The sequence below is a fragment of the Hyperoodon ampullatus genome, assembly GCF_949752795.1.
Source record: "Hyperoodon ampullatus genome assembly, chromosome: 5".
In the NCBI taxonomy this organism is placed as follows: Eukaryota; Metazoa; Chordata; class Mammalia; order Artiodactyla; family Ziphiidae; genus Hyperoodon; species Hyperoodon ampullatus.
In genome coordinates, this window is record NC_136918.1 from 17,145,675 (window position 1) to 17,160,769 (window position 15,095).

Below are 15,095 nucleotides of genomic sequence, written 5' to 3' on the forward strand. Positions count from 1 at the left end.
AGCCTATCTCGGCTTCTGCTTGGTTTTGTAGACCCACTGTTGCCTGATCGTCCCGTGTTTCGGGAGAACCTGGATGTGGGGATCTGTATGTAAACTCTCCCAATCTTAAACCACCATGCCGGCCAAGCCGTATGTCTTGTGGGCCGTGTTTGCTCAGCTGCCTGTCACGTTCCAGCTCCTGCTACGTGTTTTATGCAGCACTGACTCGGGTAGCTTCCTGTTCAGTGTCTTAGAACCACTTGTGCTGTGCGTGCTAGAGGTGGAGGAGCGCGATACCCACGCGAGGGGGTTACTTCGGGGCCGTGAGGACCTCCTGATTCCAAGCCCTGCCTGAGTCTGTCACGTGTGACCCACAGGCAGGGGTTGCGTTGCTGACCTCACCTCTGAGCAGCAGGGTCGGGAGGTGCCCCCTTCAACTTCCAGAGCCCCCAGACCGCTTCCTTCCGCTTGGCTTCTCCCCTCGTTTATGTCGGGCTTGGGGGGAGAAGCAGCTGCAGCTGCGTCTTGGGGTGCCCTGAGGACATGGATAGAGAAGGGAGAGTCAAAAGGAGGCCTTTTCCCTTCTCTCTGTGGTGCCCGAGGAAGCAGACTTTCTCCTGAGTAATGGCAAGGCCAAACCAGCTGCAATGGCCGAAGCTGGTCGGAACAGCGGCAGATGTGCATTTCCTCTTCCCCTGCTGTTAAATCCAGCTCCCTGGACAGGTGTGATGAGTTCACATGGGTGTTTTTGAATGGAGAGTCCAGAACAGGCCTTCTTTCAGCTCTGGTCTGGGCCAGCTCCGCATCAGTGCGGCTGCAGGACTCTACCCACAAGGCAGAAGCTCCGTGTCTTTTCTGTCATGGCTGTGCTTTGTTCCGTGTCTCTTCCTGTGAGCCGAGGGCTGCACAGCCCCAGGGCAGCTTCCTCCTGCTCACCGGCACGCCACCAGCCTCCAGCACCGCGCCAAGGCCCAGCAAGCCCTCGGGAGATGTTTAATTGGTTTTTTGGGTGCTCATAAAAAGGCTGCTGGGACTATGAACAGGAAGCGGCAACCCCTCTGAAAGATTTGGCTGGGAAGGCTCAGGGTGAGGGCAGTGATGAGGTCTATTCAGTATGTCGGTTTTACCGGTGGCTCAGGTTCAGACGCACAAGAGGTACGTGCAGGTGCAGGTGGGTGGGCGGCTGACAGGAGAGCTCTCAGCTGGCGAGTCAGCAGGTTAGTGCATGTATTTGGTGGCATCACGGACAATTCACTTAGCTTGATGAGTCTCAGTTTCTTCATTTGTAAAATGGGCATTCTGTCTGCTGATGATGGGAAAATGGCACGAAACCATATGGATGAAACATTTCAATATTTATAGCTTGTAAATGGGTACTCAGTAAACACTAGCTGCTGTCCTTCCAGACTGATGGATTTAGGGAGACCGTGAAAGACAGATGGAAGGAATATGATCCCTTGGGACTTCCATGGGGAGAGAGAGAGAGAGAGAGAGAGAGAGACAGACAGACAGACAGACAGACACACACACACACACACACACACACACACACAACTCTACCCGTTGCACAGTCTGCTAATCCATAAAGCACAGCCTGGATCTATCAGGCTTTTTACGTCCTCGGATTTTCACGAAGGCTCTGCCCTCAGTGGGGAAGCAGTTGGACGGGGTTGGCTCGCCCTGGTGAGGTGGCTGAGTACCATGTTGTCAGAGAGATCGTGCTCATTTCAATGTTTCGGGTGTTTTTGTGTTTTTTTTTTTTTTTTTTTTAATGTTGTTTAAGAAAAAGTCACTTTTTAAAACCGGGACTCAAGATAGGAGGGTCAGATGAGGCAAAAGTCAAGCGAACTAGGAAAACACGCACGTATGGCTTCCCGTCAAGGTGCCGTGTGCTGAAGTGTTACAACAGTTCTTGTGAGTCTTGATCATGGCCCAGCCGGAGCTTATTGTGCCCCAGAAGTTACCCAATTTCCTACTGGACACCCAAAGGAAGAAGCGTTGCTCATCTTTTACAGTTACTGTTTTCTTCTTTCTTAAACTAAATCTATTAGTACAAGGGCAGTTATATTAATATAGCTGCGGGAAAAAGTGGTGTGTCCAGACACCTAGACTTTGCTGTTATTGAGGAGGGTCAGTAATGAATCCGTTTAGATGGGGGTGGGCCTCTCAGTTTGTTTGTGTGTTGTTTTTCCTTCTTCAGCCTTTTCTTGAGTACTTCTTTGCCGCTAGGCCCTGTTGTAAGAAAGTTTCCATGGCTGATGAGACACACGTTTAAAAAGAATTTTTTTTTATTCTTCTATTTTACAGATGAGGAAATCAAGGCTTAGAGACGTTGAGTAAATAGCCTAAGCTCATACCCGACTCTTTGGTGGGCGAATAGGGATTGGAGTCCTAAATGGTCCCAGAACGACGTTCTTGACTAGTACATTCTATTTCTTGTGCTGCTTCTTTAAAAAGTCATTTTATTTTAGTTACCTGTAGCTGAACAAACAAGTGTCAGATGTAATTTTGGAAAAAGGAGGGAAAAACCTTTATAATTGCCGTGAACAGTTTCCACATTGATATGGGCATACTGATTTGCAGTAATAACCTCTAACTGATTTTTAAAAGCATGGCAATTTTAATGTAGTACTTACCTTAGAAAATCTTCAAGTTGAGAAATCTGGCCTTTGTAGGATATCACAAGCTTGAGGCCAGTTCAGCCCTGGATTTGGATCCTGGCTTTGTGGTAGAGTAGCTGGATGGGGCCCCAGCCTGGTTACTTACCTCCCTCAGTGTCATTCTCTCTGTACCATGACCTTACTAATAGAATCCACTTCATATGGTGGCATATGGTAAACGCCTAGTAAATGCCAATTGTTCTGTTCTTGGCTGGGCAACTTTGGATGTCAAGTGATTTGAACCTAGCACCATGTTTTAGAAATTTATGTTTCCCTTCTTCTCATCTGTGTATTTCTTTCATTTGTCGCAAGAGGAAAGCAGTAAAGTTTATTGTACCATACAGTGATGACTTTTGGAAATTAAGTCTAGTGTTTTAATTATTTTCAGTTTGAGAGACATGGCACTTTTCATGGACTTGGAGGGGTTTACTTTGTGATTCTAATTCATCTCATAAATGACTGCTGTTATCATGCAGTTATATATTTCTCAAAACTATTTTCTTCATTCGTATTATTATTATTTAAATGTTGATGATTTAACGGAGGGATAGCAAATTAATTTTTTGGCAGAGGGCAAATTAATGACAGTTGATTTAAATACTCAGCAATTGTTTTAATTTTCTTATCTTCCTCCTGTCTTCTCAGAACTTGGAGTTGTACTATTTTTAACTGCTGCATTAAAGAGAAAAAAAAAGGGAAGTCTTTTTTGCTTTCAGGGTGCAGGTTTTGTTTCTCAGGTGTCACAAGACCTAAAGACTAGCAACATTGATTCTAAGGTTGTGAGACCAGGAAACTGCCCTTTCCCTCATCAAAAATCAGCTTTCTCAAATATCTTTTGGAAATGGACACATGGAAACATTCATATGTATAAAGATTTTTTTTTAAATGAATGCATATTTATATTTAAATAATAAATCTTCTGAATGTGTGGTTAATAATCTTATTAGGCTTATTGCCTTATATGGTGATTCTGACTGTTAGAAATACTGTTCCTGACTGTGTACCACAGGCTTACACTCTGTTAACAGTTCAGACCAATTGTTACCTTATGCAATTCTTGAAATTCATCCAGATCGCCATAATGTGCTTCAGGTTGCAAACCATGTGACTTGCTAATATCACTGCTCTGTGTATTATCCCATATTATTTATTGGTGCTGTAATATGAATAATGTTTTTGGCCAGATATGACCATTTTGTTTAATGTTGACTAAGAGTGATTAATTACATTTGTAAACATGTCCTTTTAGTCTCAGATTAAAAAGCTATTGAAGAGCTTTATTCAGTATCTGATTTCAAGTCCTTTTTGTTTGCTGTTGCTTACAGTAATGAGTCATTGATTTTTTCCCCCATCCCTTTTATGGTACTGTTTTATAATGTATATTAAGAAATTTCGTATTTTAAAATAGCAAACAACCTCACCAAGTACCTTCTAAATTTCTGAAGGAAACCTGCTTCTCAGGTGTAGTTGCCAATTATTTTTCCTTCTTTGTTTGTTAAAGAATAGACCTGTGGTTAGTTTCTAGAGATCATTAGGTTATTGAGTGATTCAATAAGAAATGAATTAGACTTAATCTATTTAAATAGTTTGTGCCTGCCCTCTCCTAGGAAAGAAAAATGTAACAAATCCCCCTTATGATGAGAATCTTTCTTTGCATTTGGAATATCTTTATTATAGATATAGGTAGCACCATTAATGATGATGATTTGCAGTGGAGTTAATAATGATTTTAGTATTTTGCCACTGTGGGTGGGTCCCACATTCATGAGACCAGATGACAGTGCTGGTAGTTGAAGGATCTTACTGTTTTTTGAATTTTGGGTCCATCCATCCTCTCTCACTTGTTTTCATTATAGAAGTTATTTCTTCTTGTGATTTCTTTTTTTTTTTTTAACATCTTTATTGGAGTATAATTGCTTTACAATGGTGTGTTAGTTTCTGCTGTATAACAAAGTGAATCAGCTGTACATATATATATATATATATATATATACATATATATATATATGTGCTGCCGAAATGAGCACTCTTCTTGTGATTTCTATACACATAGTACATGAATACATTTTTGATATCAAGAAGTCCCTTTCAGCCCACAACTTGGACCCCCTGTCCCACCCTTCTGCCCAGAAGGGGGGGCATTTTGGCATGCGTCCCCGCTGTGGAGGCAGATAGCTTAGATTTGACTCTTAGGTCTGTGACCTAGTATCTTTGAGACATTTAACCAGTTATTTAACCTTTGGCCTCAGTTTGCTCAACAATCATAGGATTGTTGTGAAAGCAGTAGAGCAGGGCAGACCGTATAACAAACACGCGTTATATACACAAGCAGTAACCACCGTGCATTTTGGTCCATATCCTTTGAATACTTTCCTGGGCATTTATGTACTTGTATGTGAACACTTAACAACTAGGTTGGGGGACATAAATGGGATCACTTCCTACAGAATATTCTGCAGGGTTTTTCTGTTTTTGTTTTTTTCATGACTGCTTAGTATTTTCATCACTTTTTAGTTGTCTGTTTTCTTCTAGTCATGATGTTTTTCAATTCTTTGGGTTGCTGGGAGGAGAAAATCATTTTAGGCACACTGTAGTAATCTTGCCATATCCATTCAAGTATTTATGTTTCTTTCCATTGGCTCAGTCTTTCAGAATGATGCTAAATAAAGGTTTTGTGGCCAGCATCCATCCATGACTCATTAAGTTAGGAATGGGAACATTTCTAGTGTTTTATATTTAATCCACTGTTAGATTAAATCAGTTATTTTTCCTTTTTCTAAATGAATAAGTTTATTTATTTATTTATCTATCTGTCTTTGGCTGCATTGGGTCTTCATTGCTGTGTGTGGGCTTTCTCTAGTTGTGGCGAACAGGGGTTACTCTTCATTGTGGTGCACAGGCTTCTCATTGCGGTGGCTTCTCTTGTTGCGGAGCATGGGCTCTAGGTGTGTGGGCTTCAGTAGTTGTGGCATGCGGGCTCAGTAGTTGTGGCTCACAGGCTCTAGAGCACAGGTTCAGTAGTTGTGGCACACGGGCTTAGTTGCTCCGCAGGCATGTGGGATCTTCCCAGACCAGGGCTCAAACCCGTGTCCCCTGCGTTGGCAGGTGGATTCTTAACCACTGCACCACCAGGGAAGTCCCCTATTTTTCCATATTAAGTAAGTGCATGTGTGTGTCAGGGGTGGGGAACAGATCGTAAATCCCCTCCCCCCCCACCATCCACCTTGTTTTTACCTTTGGTTTCATGTAACACTGTATTATTGCTTTTACTCTTTGATTAATGATATCTGTTGAATCTACTATGTGCCAGGCACTGTGGTAGATACTGAAAATAAAACCATGGAAAAGACAGATCCCTGCCTTGTACAAGCATCTGATCTAGCAAGTGTCAGAGGAGGAATGAAATCTTTGGTAATTCACTCCTGTGGTTTCATTTTCTGCATGTCAATTAGGTTAGAGGTCTGGGTCATCCCTAGAGAAGTAAAAGTCAGGGCCAGAACAGCGGGGAGCAGTGGTTGGTTGGAGTGGGCTGGGAGGCAGGCTTCCTGGGGTGCATGTGAGCCCCTTGGGAGACTTCCATGTAATCATGATGTTCCTGTGCTTCCACTGATCTTGATTCACCCAAGATGGGAACAACAGAAAAAATTAGGTATCCCGGTCCTGCTACTTTTGACCTCTGTGCCCTGGGCCATCTTACTTAACTTCTGAACCTCAGTTTTCTCACCTGTACAATGGGAATCACAGCACCTCCTTAAAATTTGTTGTTGAGATTAGAGATGATGTATGTAAAACACCCAGTATCTGCTCAGTAAATATTTTCGGTTATTACTCCTGCTATCACTGTGGTTGAAAATTTACAGTTGTTAATATTATTATTGCCATGATTACATTTTAATTTCTGTCAGGGCTAGACCCCACATTCCTTTTTTTTTTTAAATTTATTTATTTATGGCTGCGTTGGGTCTTCGTTGCTGCGTGTGGGCTTTCTCTAGTTGTGGCAAGCAGGGGCTACTCTTCGTTGTGGTGCATGGGCTTCTCATTGCAGTGGCTTCTCTTGTTGCGGAGCACGGGCTCTAGGTGCGCGGGCTTCAGTAGTTGTGGCTCACGGGCTCTAGAGCGCAGGCTCAGTAGTTGTGGCGCACAGGCTTAGTTGCTCCGCGGCATGTGGGATCTTCCCAGACGAGGGCTCGAACCCGTGTCCCCTGCATTGGCAGGCGGATTCTTAGCCACTGAACCACCAGGGAAGTCCAGCCCCACATTCTTGACCCCCTAGTTTGGGGCTTTTTCTGTGACCTTAACTTTATGTGTCATGGCTCTCTGTCTCACTCCTGTTCTTGTTTATCCATTTGCCTGTGTGTAGTTAGAGGCTAGGGGGGTGCGTGCTGTGTATTTTCAACAACTTCTTACTGTCTGTCAAAGTACCAGTATGAAAAGCTGTCTGTTACTTCCCATGAAGACTCCAACTCTGGCTTGTAGTGTTTGGGAAGATGAAGTACTTTTCTTTAATAGTTGAGAGGGTGTGTTTCCCTTTCCTAATGGATATTTAAAGCCAGTAGCCATGAAGCTATGTTGTGAAAGATGCATATTACATGGAAATAAATATTATTGCACAAGGGAGCAGAATACTTTGATGCTCTGAGCACCCAGAGTAGAGGCGGAAGAGCAAAGAGAAGCTCAGGGCCATGGCGTACTCTGGGGGAGGGTCAAGATCACCTTCCAGGTTCTTTGAACACAGTGTAGCTCTACTTATTTAGTTCATTTCCCAAGATTTATCTTGTGGCAAGGGTTCCATTAATTAGTTGAGTGATCTTGGGCAAGTTATTTAACATCTCTATGCCTTGGTTTCCTTATTTGTAAAATGAGGATAATCATAATAAATAGCTCATAGGTAGTGAAGATTAAAAGAAATAATTCTGGAAACACATCGTAGTGTCTGACTGTAAACTGAGTAAACACTCAATAATAAATGTTAATTCTTTTTGTTACTAGCACCTGAAAATTTGCCATCGTTATCTTTGTTAGTGATTTTGAGAGTGATTAAGCCCATACCAAGTTATTTTTCATTTTAAATTTTCATTAGAGGTGACTGAAAGGTTTACATTTAAGGTCAAGTATTGATACTTTCCATTTTTTGTTTTGTCTGCTTTGGCCAGTTAAAAGTGCTAAGACTGGGCTTCCCTGGTGGTGCAGTGGTTGAGAGTCCGCCTGCCAATGCAGGGGACGTGGGTTCGTGCCCCGGTCCGGGAGGATCCCACATGCCGCAGAGCGGCTGGACCCCTGAGCCATGGCCGCTGAGCCTGCGCATCCGGAGCCTGTGCTCCGCAACGGGAGAGGCCACAACAGTGAGAGGCCCGCGTACAGCAAAAAAAAAAAAAAAAAAAAAAGTGCTAAGACTTTAGTAATGACTAGAATAAGCAATACATATTGCAGAAAACCTGTTCTGAAAATCGATATTTGATCAGAATAGAAACAGACAATTTCATTTGGTCAGGGCTAGTCTCTTTATCATCCAGAATATTTTACAAGACTGAGCAGAGAGCAGTGCATGTAATGAGTACCTGATAGAGTGATTTTTTTTTCTTGTGTTCAAAGAATTGCCTAAAGTGTTCACTGCCCATCAAAGGCCCAACTCCAGAATGTCGCATTGAAGCTGAGAGGATGGGGCACTACAATTAGTAACCCCCTCCTTGCACCACTTGGGGCAGGAGGAGCAGTAGTACCCCCAGAAGTAAGGGTGCTGTTCCCAGAAGAAGGGAGGAATGGTGGGCGGACAGAGAGCAGACCTTGTCTGAGGTCTGAGAACTTCTCTTCTTGAGAGGATTTGAGCTTTGCTGGTAATCGTGCACCTCTGACTTCCCCTCTCCTGTGTTCCGTTACAAGCCTGTCTTATCTGCCTCTCCTATTTATGCATCTTTAGTTAGATATTGAAATATTGCTCTTTTCCTGAAGAAAAATAGAAATAAAAACAAAACCACCATCACAAAAATTTCCATGGTTCCACTGCTGAAGACAGATTCTCTGGCCTGTGAATCATCTGTGTGGACCTTTCTCTCCCTGTAAGGTCACCTGGTTTTCTCTGATTTGATCCTTTAGGTGACTGTTTAAAATTTCAGAGGGAAACTCTGTGAGTTTTGGGAGCTGGGAGGGGGTGAGTATCTTGGTATCAGGTTTCACTGATGCCTAGAGGACTCATATCATTTTACTTTAAGATAATTTCCTTGAGCTATAATCTCAGAGATTGAATTCTTGAAGCCAATAATGGGAACATTTTAAAGACTCTTGTTATATAGTAGACATTTCATCCAAAAGGGAAATACCAACTTTTATTCCTACAAAGTAATACATGAGACTGTTTATATCTAATGCCTAGAAGAGGGCCTGGTGGCAATACATATTTATTGATGAATTAATAAGTAAATGTATTAATGAGGCTACTACCTAGTTCGTGGTACTCTTCTTCCATGAGTTATCATTAAACTCTTTTCCCTAGATTTTTAATATTGTATTGTAGCCTTCCTCTATTTGCCATTTAAACAGCAGTCCTCTGCCTCTATAATTCCTTGAACCTCAACACTACTTTCTGTGTGTTTGTTTAAAACTTCTTCGAATTAACTTCCTATCGCTGCTGTAACAAGTTATCAGAAATTTAGTGGCTTAAAACAGCACAGATTTATTCTCTTATGGTTCTGGAGGTTATGATCTTACTGGGCCCTCATCAAAGGGTCAGTTGGGCTGCGTTCCTTCTGCAGGCTCTAGGGGAGAATTTGTTTCCTTGCATTTCCAGCTTCTAGAGATCACCTGCATTCCTTATCTTGTGTCCTCTTGCTCCATCTTCAAAGTCAACAGTGTGGCATCTTCAAATCTCTCCCTGCCTCTGACTCCTGTTTCCGTCGTCGCATGTCTTGCTCTGACTCTCCTGCCTTCCCTTTCCCTTACAAGCTCCACTGTGATTACATTGGGCCCACCCAAATAATGCAGGGTAATCGCCTCTTCTCAAGACCCTTGTCTCAATCACAACTACTACACAGTCCCCTTTTGTCATTTATAGTAACATATCCACAGGTCCTGAGATGAGGATGTGCACATCTTTGGGGTGGGGGAGGGAGATTATTCTGCCTACCATATACTTATTTCTCCTTTTGCTCAGCCCAGTTTTTGTTTGTTTTTTAAATTCCATTTTTTTTCTCCCGTCTCTCTCTCTCTCTCTCTCTTTTTTTGGAGGCTTGTGGGATCTTAGTCCCCCAACCAGAATTTGAACCCAAGCCCCGCCAGTGAAAGCACTGAGTCCTAACCACTGGACCGCCAGGGAATTCCCTGTGCATCTCAGTTTTGAAATTTAATTCATTCCTCAAAATTTTTCTTGAAAGCCACCTTCTAAAAGAAATATCTAATAATTCCCTTCAGTCCTCTCTGCTCCTGTTAAATGTTGTTGGCTTTCTGCAATAATTTTCGTTTTCTTTTTTTATGTGTCCAAATTATTTATATACATGTATGTATTTGTATACATGTATGTCTGTCCCACTTAATTGCCATCTCGTGGAAGGCAGGGGCCTATATTTAGTTCATATCTTGAGCTGCTAAATTACCTCAAATTTTTGCCTTGAAGTTATTTTGTTTTAAAATAATATTTATTAAATTCCACTCTACAGTTATTGGTTGCCTTAAAGAAAGGGAGTTTAATATTTTTAGACATCTCTTTACAGGATGAGAATGCATTTCAACTTCCATATTTGAAGTCATGGTGTCCTTTGGACAGTTATTCGAATTAATTTGTAAGATAGCATCTGGCAGACAAATGGAAGCCATCCTCTAATGATTTTCTAAAAATTATCTAGAGCACAGCAGTGGCAGGGCTCTGGGTGGTGGGGTTTGAGGCATCTGTGCGTGGTTGTCTGTCTATATGCCTCTTGAACGTGTCTGATGGGGTGTACCCTGGAGCTGGCATTTAGAGTGAAATAAGCAGGGGCCCCTCCTCATTTTTGATAATTAGTGGAGTCTAGAAAAGACCTCTTGGTAAAACCACTTAAAATATGAACCATAATTTTGTAGTAAATAGTGGGGAAAGGGATGTTTGAATGGGAAGTTACCTCAGAAAGCAATGCTAAATTTAAAAAATTTATGTTATAACAATTTTCAATAGTAAAGAAGAATGAAACGCCTTATGACTCAAGTATATAAATATGTAATTATTTATATTGCAGAGATGGCTTGCCTTGAAGTTGGTATAATATCACCTGATTTTCCGCTATGATCTTCTGAGAAGTTAGTCATAAAACTTCTTTTGTAATAGCTTACTGTTTCTTTTAAAATCAGCACTGAGCCTGCCAGTTCTTCCCTCCCCACCACTCCAGTATCCTCAGGAAAGAGTGGCCTCATTTTTTTTTTTTTTTTTTTTTTTGCGGTACACGGGCCTCTCACTGTTGTGGCCTCTCCCGTTGCGGAGCACAGGCTCTGGATGCGCAGGCTCAGCGGCCATGGCTCACGGGCCCAGCCGCTCTGCGGCATGTGGGATCCTCCCGGACCGGGGCATGAACCTGCGCCCCCCGCATCGGCAGGCGGACCCTCAACCACTGCGCCACCAGGGAAGCCCAAGAGTGGCCTCATTTGGCAGGCTGTTTGATATTCAGAAAGGAGTGGACTTTGCACTTTTGGAATCTGGCCAGGATTGGAAAATACTTATTGGTTGAAAATAGATTTTGAAATGTATAACTGTTTATGGGCATAATTAAAATTTTATATTTTAAAACTCAGTCTTTTAGCAGCGTTTCCCCCTGATGTTCTTAATTCACTTAATTCCTAATAGTTACATATTGAGGCCACAACTGCAGTGGGTAGACTGCAGGCCCGTGTGTCTTCAAGTTAGTATCTCAGATGTCTGTAAGCCGGCACATCTCATCGCCTATGAGATGTGGAAGGTGCCAGGCCCTTAACTTAGTCACTTTCCTCCCCACACCTTCAGAACAGCTTGTTGCTTTATGATTAGTTGCCTTTTCTGCTTTTCCCTCTAGAGGGTGAACTTTTTGAGACCAAGGGCCAGATCTTTAAAAATTTTATCTCCTCAATGCCTGGCATATCCTGGGTGCTTAATAAGTGTTTCTGAAAGTGAATTCTCTCTTTCCCAGGACTTGTTTTCTAGCACCTTTCTGCCCCAAACCAGTGGTCAATATCTGGATGTGTTAAAAAGAAGTCTTTTCCTTTATATAGTTTTCTCTATGCATTTCTAGGTCAAGCAGAGTTTATTACTTACATTGGGTGAGTCAGTTATTCTTCTGTAGCACATTTTCATTTTGTTTGATGATGCAGAGGGAAAAAAACTTTCTAAATGTAGATATAATGCACATTACTGACCGATGAATTTATTAAAAACTGATGGCAGTATTTTTAAAATAAATCCTTTTGTTCTCTTTAATATTCTAAATCTAAGCATGCGGCGCTTCACTGCATTGACTTTTATATTTTTTGCTTTTCCCAGGATTGGATTGAATCCAGGCAGGAACTCCTCCCATTTTGCTTTCTTTTTTAAATGTTATGTTCAACCTTTATACATTGTAATTGAATTATTTCTCTTGTTTTAAATGAAGAGACTCAGGGCTCCTTTTGAGATATCTGCCCCAGATAACATTTCTTTACGTCAGTATGTGTTTAACCAAACTTAGGGTAGGATGGGTAAAAATCTTGGAATAAACTGATTTTCATGATCTGAATTGTCTGCTGGTATCTAAAAGCTGATCAGGGATTCTTGGATGTCTTCTCAGAGTCCTCACACCTTCTGAAGTGTTGTGCTAAAGTGCACGTGTGTATATGTGTATTTTTCCTGAGAGTGTGCCTCTAGCTATCATAACCTTAATTGAGCTTATGGATTCTAAAAAGTTAAGAGCGTCTCACATAGCATATAAATGCCAGTACTGTGATTGTCTGGTTCTTTTGGCACAGTGTTTATACAACTGGGCAGATGTTAAAAATGAGCAGTGGATGTTCAGTGTTTGGCACAGCTCCTCTGCGGGGAAAGGTGCGATTGTATAGAGGGACGACCCCCCTGCTTACTTACACAACCCCCCCTCCCGCTGCAGTTCATGTCACTTGGGTCCCTGTGGCCTTTCTCTGACTCTTCTGGTCCTCAGTCTGTGGTACCCATCTCTAGACCACGGCAGCTACAGCTGATAGTTCTGGTGGCAGTGCTGAGTCCTACCCAGATCCAGGCTACCGACCCCTGTTAACTGGGTCTGCTTATAACTCTTGTTCCTTTCTACGCCTGGCTGTCACTCTTCATGCTTGTTGTTTCTAAGGCCGTGAGTTTTGATCAGCATCCCGGCCTCCCCTCCAGTTTGTTCCTTCCAGTTCCTCCTTGGACTGGGAGACCCGCTAGCCTGGCTCGTTGGGATTATGTGTTGACGGGAGGCGGTGAGTGAGGACCCAAGGGGCTCAGCAGTGGAGTGAAGAAGTACTTGGGCTTTGTAACGGCTGTCCTTGATGTTCAGCCGTCGGTCTCCTTTTCTGTTTCCTTTGAAACTGAGCTCTGGAGGCTTGATGGGGCTGGCTTATGATCCTGTGTAAGTGAAAGCATATACAAGGAAACTCTTAATTTTCTTGGAAATTGTCACAGATTCAGCTGTTCTAAGTAAGTGATTTCCTTCCTGATGACTGACGTTTTACTCCTTATACCTCAGTTAAAATAGATTTGGGGACATTTCTAAAACAAATGTAAAACAATATAAGAAGAAAGCTTCAAACTTCAGGTACTCTGTGGCTTGCATCTTAAGTCTCGTGCCTCAGGTGACTGTTTCATGTGACATGGCTGGTACCCATTTCTGTTGGTTGTTAGGCTGCCCCCAGCGATGAAGCTGTGGTGACGCTGCTGTGCGAATGGGCCGTGAGCTGTAAGAGATCAGGCAAGCACAGGGCCATGGCTGTGGCAAAGCTCTTGGAGAAGAGGCAAGCGGAAATCGAGGCAGAGGTAGGTTGGGTTTTCCTTCTCCTTGTCGATGCCATTGTTTAAAAATACTGCTTTGGACAGGATTCTGTTTCTTACTCTCATTATGCTTTTTTTTTTTTTTTTCCCCTTTTGAAGGGAAAAGGAAGAATATACAAATTCACATAAGGACTCCATAGTAGGACCCCTCTAAGTCGATGCAGCCAATAATTTATATTCTGGACTAATTTAAAATAAAACTTCAATATCTGATTTACAATGGAAATCTCCCTTTGTGAGGTTAAGGCACACACACATACGTAGATGTCTGTACACTTGGTATTATATACATCTGTGTATAGGTACACACGGGTAGTGGATCTAGAAATACTTCCTTGAGGCAGTCCTGACTGTGAGGTTACAGATGCCAATTTGTATTCGTTTTTGAGATTGTGTCCTTCTGGCCCCAAGAGAGAGCAATTAAAGCCTCCGGAGTAGATTAGAAGGGAACATATAGCAAACATATAGCAAAGCTATAACCTCGTCAGCATTAGCTTTGTTGAAGGAAAGCTTCCAAGTGAGCCTTCCTTTCTGCCTGCGGGGCCTGGCAGGAGCGGCTCTGGAGAAGGCATGTGTGTGATCTGACCAGCCTTGTCACCTCTCCCCTGGACAGCTGTGACGGCAGGGCCCCCTGCCTAGTGTCTCCCTCCCGTGTTCCCCACCACCCTCCCCCCAGCAGGCAGAGACGCCTTTTCAAAATGGACACAGATCACATTGTCCCCTTCCTGAAACTCCCAGCGGTTCCTTCCCGGGACCCACAGAGCCTCCCAGGAGCCCCGCCCCTGCCCTTCCCACCTCCCCCCGGACCTCCCCCCGCTGGGTGACACACAGCCCCAGCTGCTCTGGTCTTCGTTGTCCTCACACGCACCACACCTGTGTTTCTCTTGGGGCCTTGGCTCTTTTTTTGTTTTTTTGTTTTTTTGTTTTTTCCGGTACACGGGCCTCTCACTGTTGCGGCCTCTCCCGTTGCGGAGCACAGGCTCCGGACGCGCAGGCTCAGCGGCCATGGCTCACGGGCCCAGCCGCTCCGCGGCACGTGGGATCTTCCCGGACCGGGGCACGAACCCGCGTCCCCTGCATCGGTAGGCGGACTCTCAACCACTGCGCCACCCGGGAAGCCCGGGGCCTTTGCTCTTGCTGTTCCTCCCGGGTGGCACGCTCGGTGCCCCGCTCTTTACATGGCCATTCCTGTTTCCGGAGGTGTCGCTTCCTGTCTAGCATTCCTGGCTCAACATGTGTCACCTCCTCAGGAAGCTCCTCCATCCCCGCCTTAGGTACAAGTAACGGCACCCACCCCTCGGCCCCTGTTTCTTGGGCGGCTCTGTTTTACTTTCCTCATTGGCTTCTCAGTTCATGCCTGGTGCCCTCTTATTGCCTTCTTATTTAACGCCTATGAGAGTAAGCTTGACAGCAGGGGCCTTGCTCACCCTGTTCAGTGCTGTGTTACTGATAATACACCTGCTTCCTATGACAGTATTAAAAAATGA

The 15,095-nt window shown here is 43.5% G+C and overlaps 1 protein-coding gene across 2 annotated transcripts in view; it reads left to right on the forward strand.

Moving 5' to 3' along the window:
- Window positions 1-15,095, forward strand: part of MED12L (mediator complex subunit 12L) — a gene marked incomplete at its 5' end in the record, with an annotated part of 320,500 nt that overhangs the window by 75,839 nt on the left and 229,566 nt on the right. For both annotated transcript variants that reach the window (XM_079705501.1, XM_079705502.1), the window contains one exon: window positions 13,462-13,593. In XM_079705501.1, the coding sequence (XP_079561627.1) occupies window positions 13,462-13,593 (132 nt within the window). The remainder of the gene's footprint in view (window positions 1-13,461; window positions 13,594-15,095) is intronic.